At 47.2% G+C, this 3,326-nt stretch overlaps 1 protein-coding gene across 1 annotated transcript in view; it reads right to left on the reverse strand.

The window, feature by feature from the left end:
* Positions 1-3,326, reverse strand: part of TRPC4AP (transient receptor potential cation channel, subfamily C, member 4 associated protein) — a gene marked incomplete at its 5' end in the record, with an annotated part of 24,087 nt that overhangs the window by 832 nt on the left and 19,929 nt on the right. Inside the window, 5 exon segments of the mRNA XM_009874355.1 lie at positions 504-710; positions 923-1,035; positions 1,243-1,351; positions 2,819-2,959; positions 3,305-3,326. The exon segment at positions 3,305-3,326 is cut by the window's right edge and continues 8 nt beyond it. Coding sequence (XP_009872657.1) covers positions 504-710; positions 923-1,035; positions 1,243-1,351; positions 2,819-2,959; positions 3,305-3,326 — 592 coding nt within the window.

The raw sequence follows: 3,326 nt of genomic DNA on the forward strand, positions 1-3,326 counted from the left end.
CGACAGCCAGCCTCTCCTGAAAACCCTCCAGGGACAGAGCGGCTCTGGAGCGGAAAGCTGCAGGCTGCTTCCCACAGGGCAGCTGCTTTGGGTTCCAGCCGCTACACTGGTACTTTTTTTGCACTGTTTTCAAGGCTGGAAAGCGAGGAGCCAGCGTGGTTAAGGTGCTGCCTAGCACGGGAGCTGGATTCAGCCCCATCTCCGCAGCCCTGCGCAGGGCTGGCCGTCTCGGCAGCGCTGGCGAGTCCCACTTCTGTGCGCCAAAGCCGCGACCAAACACCTCGTCTGCAATAAAACCCAGCGACCTGCGTTGTAGCAGTTTGACTGCTCACAGAACGGACCCGGTGAGATAAGATGGTGTGAAAAGCACTACGGAAAATTACACTGAGGGGCAGAACTTGCTCCCTTCTTTTCCTTCCCCACCTCACTTCCCATTTCTGAGAGGAGACCAGCAAACAGGTATCGCTACGATTCATTCTTGCTACGTTAAGAGGTTCACATACATTTTCTAAGCAGGTGCTGTCTTTGTCCTTGTTGAGGTAATGCTGTTGCCAGAATCGCAGGAGGCTGTGGAAGTTGTTCAGGATGAAGCCTGGATATTTTTCTGTATACTCCATCTGTTGCAAGGTGCGCAGATAAAAAGGGAGCTTCTCTTTCCTTCGAGCCAGCATCAGGATAACTAAACTTGTGTTCAAACAACTGACGTTTTCCTGAAAGTACAAATGGCACAGCGGGTCAAACGATGACACAAATAATTGAGATATCGGTTGTACAAATGTCCTTAGAAACATGCAGAGGAGGTTTTCCTGTGTGCATCACGAAAGAAGGGACATGGGTCTCCTCAGGAGAAGTCAGGTTCCTCCCTGCTCCCAGCCCAGTTCACCACCACACCAAAAAACTGCCAAGTTAGTCAGCTCTTTACCTGCGTAAGTGTCTGTACATGGATAATATTAATGAGACGGAAAAGGAAGGACATTCGCATGGACATCTGGGACATGTATGACAGCAGGCGGCACTCCGACAGGACTTCTGCAACTGCAGCAAGAGGAAAAAGACAATCATCAGCTGCTGAAAAGTTCAGACACAATGGTCCAACCAACACGGCTGTAAACACTGGTGCTCACTGTAGCAGCGAATCTGCAGGGTGGCACCTCTCTGTTCACAGTATTCAAAACTCACTTAAAAATTGCCATTATCACTTCCAGAGCCCCCTCCCTAACCCTGTTTGTTTTTTTTTTTTACCTTTAGCATCAGACTGATTCTCGAATCGGTCCAGGGACAGCGTAATGCAGCGAATAAGCATGTTTGAATCAACCAATGAGCTGTTGATCTGATTTAAAAATATCTGGAACTAAAAAGAAATATTTCTTAGCGTTGCGTTAAAAAATAAACAAAAAAATCATCCTGCAGGAACACTGACAGCTGAGATCTGACAGAATCACACTCCATGCCCTTGTCAGAACGTGGGTACTAAAGCAATCGCTCTGTTGGCACAAGGGGAACACGTCAGCAAAGCTGAAAAGATAAAACTACGAACAGGGTTTAGGGAGTGAGGCAACAGCAAGCACTCCCCAGATGTTCAACATCAGAAGGGAACGATTCTCAAAGGTTATTGGAGAAACCACCTCCAATTCTGAGCACAAGTGCTTCCAGAAACAGGAGTAGGTTTGGAATGCCAAAGCACTCAGGGTCATTACCTTTTTGTTATCTCTGACACAAATAAGGGGAGATAAACACTCGCAGGCACCCAGCCCAAGCCAATACCGGCACCAGGGGCTGACCCTAAAACCAGTAACAGAACAATGCCAAAGTCCTGGCGCCGCTAAAATCTCTTTGGAAGCTGTGTCACTCAACAAGCCCAAGATTTCATATACTATTTGTTTTGAAAGAGGGAGACGAGCGCAGCCGCTGGCCTCTGCAGCTCCTCCAGCTCTGTGTTTTCCTACCATTACTCTGTACAAGCTGACGGCACTAGCGAGGGGTTCATACAAAATGAGAATTTTAAGAGGTTATACATCGATAAACGGGAAGTACACACAAAGTATAAAGCCAGACTCTCTAGAATGTGTGAGCTCATTACCCAGGAAACAATCTGAAATTAAATTCACCTCTCTTAAATACACCTCTGCTGCTATTCTCCAAGGTCTGGCAGCCCTAACAGAAACCAGACAAATGTTACACGAATATAAGCAAGACTATGAGGCGATTCCAAACCCACCCAACAGCTGATGATGTGTGCACAAAGTGCATGAGAATGTGAAACCACTTTGCACAGAGCTGCCCACTCTTGATCTACACAAGCAACTAAGTTTTATAATTACTTACATCAGCCATGACTACTTAAAACATTTGCAAGTTCAAATACCATCAAACACAGGTCTTTTTGCAGCTCACATGAGTATTTTAAGACACCTCTGTGAAAAACTGCCGCTGCCAAGCTCCAGTAGAAGATTTTTTGGAGGTTGTCTGAATGTTCACAACCATCGTCTTGATTCAAACCCCGGCGACTTTACAGGAAATGTTCTACCTTCGTTGAACCCTGACCTTAGGACCTGCCTGATCACGTGGGGCCATGTTTGCTCAACAGCCCAGGACGTGCTGACTCGGAGCAGCCAGGAGCACCTCTGAAAACACAGGCGTACGGAGAGCACACACACTTGCCAAGAGGCTTTGGCAGCTCGCTCCTCCTTCGTGTTCATTGTGCGCCAGGCTCAGCGATCGGCCAAAATCAGCAAACGAATCCCATTTCCTTAGTGCTACGGTTGGTTCTATGAGCGTGTGATTTGACCCACGGGGGATGGCTTTTCCAAATATTTACCTTCTCATCCGTGTTGATGTACTTGTTGAACCTCTTGAACGCATCAATATTGAATTTCATCAGTTCTCCCAGAAGGTCAAAATAACTCTGCAGCACATCTCGTGATTTGCACTCGCTGTCAACAATGCAGTAGAGGATATGCTGGCACGGGAAACAAAAACGTTATTGCCACAGTCCAGCCCCAGCCAGCAGTACAGACTCTGATTTAATCGCTACTTAAAATACTTATCTGCAGGTTTAGTTCTTAGATGACCGACCTAAAGACAACAACTCAGATGAGTCTTCTGCTGAATTCACTTCCCGGCGAGGCAGGCCACCCCCACACCCGGCTGCCACGTGCTGAATTTACAAATGCTTTTCCAAAATTGCCCTATTCCCAGTGAGGATCTAACACTATTATTTCCAACCCCCTTTCCAATTCATTACAGACAAATGGGTTTTGATTGCTGTGGAGCTACGTCACAGAGGGCGCCTGACTTGCGTTACCTCCAGGAGTCCTCTCTTCAGC

This window comes from Apaloderma vittatum, unplaced genomic scaffold (assembly GCF_000703405.1).
Source record: "Apaloderma vittatum isolate BGI_N311 unplaced genomic scaffold, ASM70340v1 scaffold14368, whole genome shotgun sequence".
Taxonomy (NCBI): Eukaryota; Metazoa; Chordata; class Aves; order Trogoniformes; family Trogonidae; genus Apaloderma; species Apaloderma vittatum.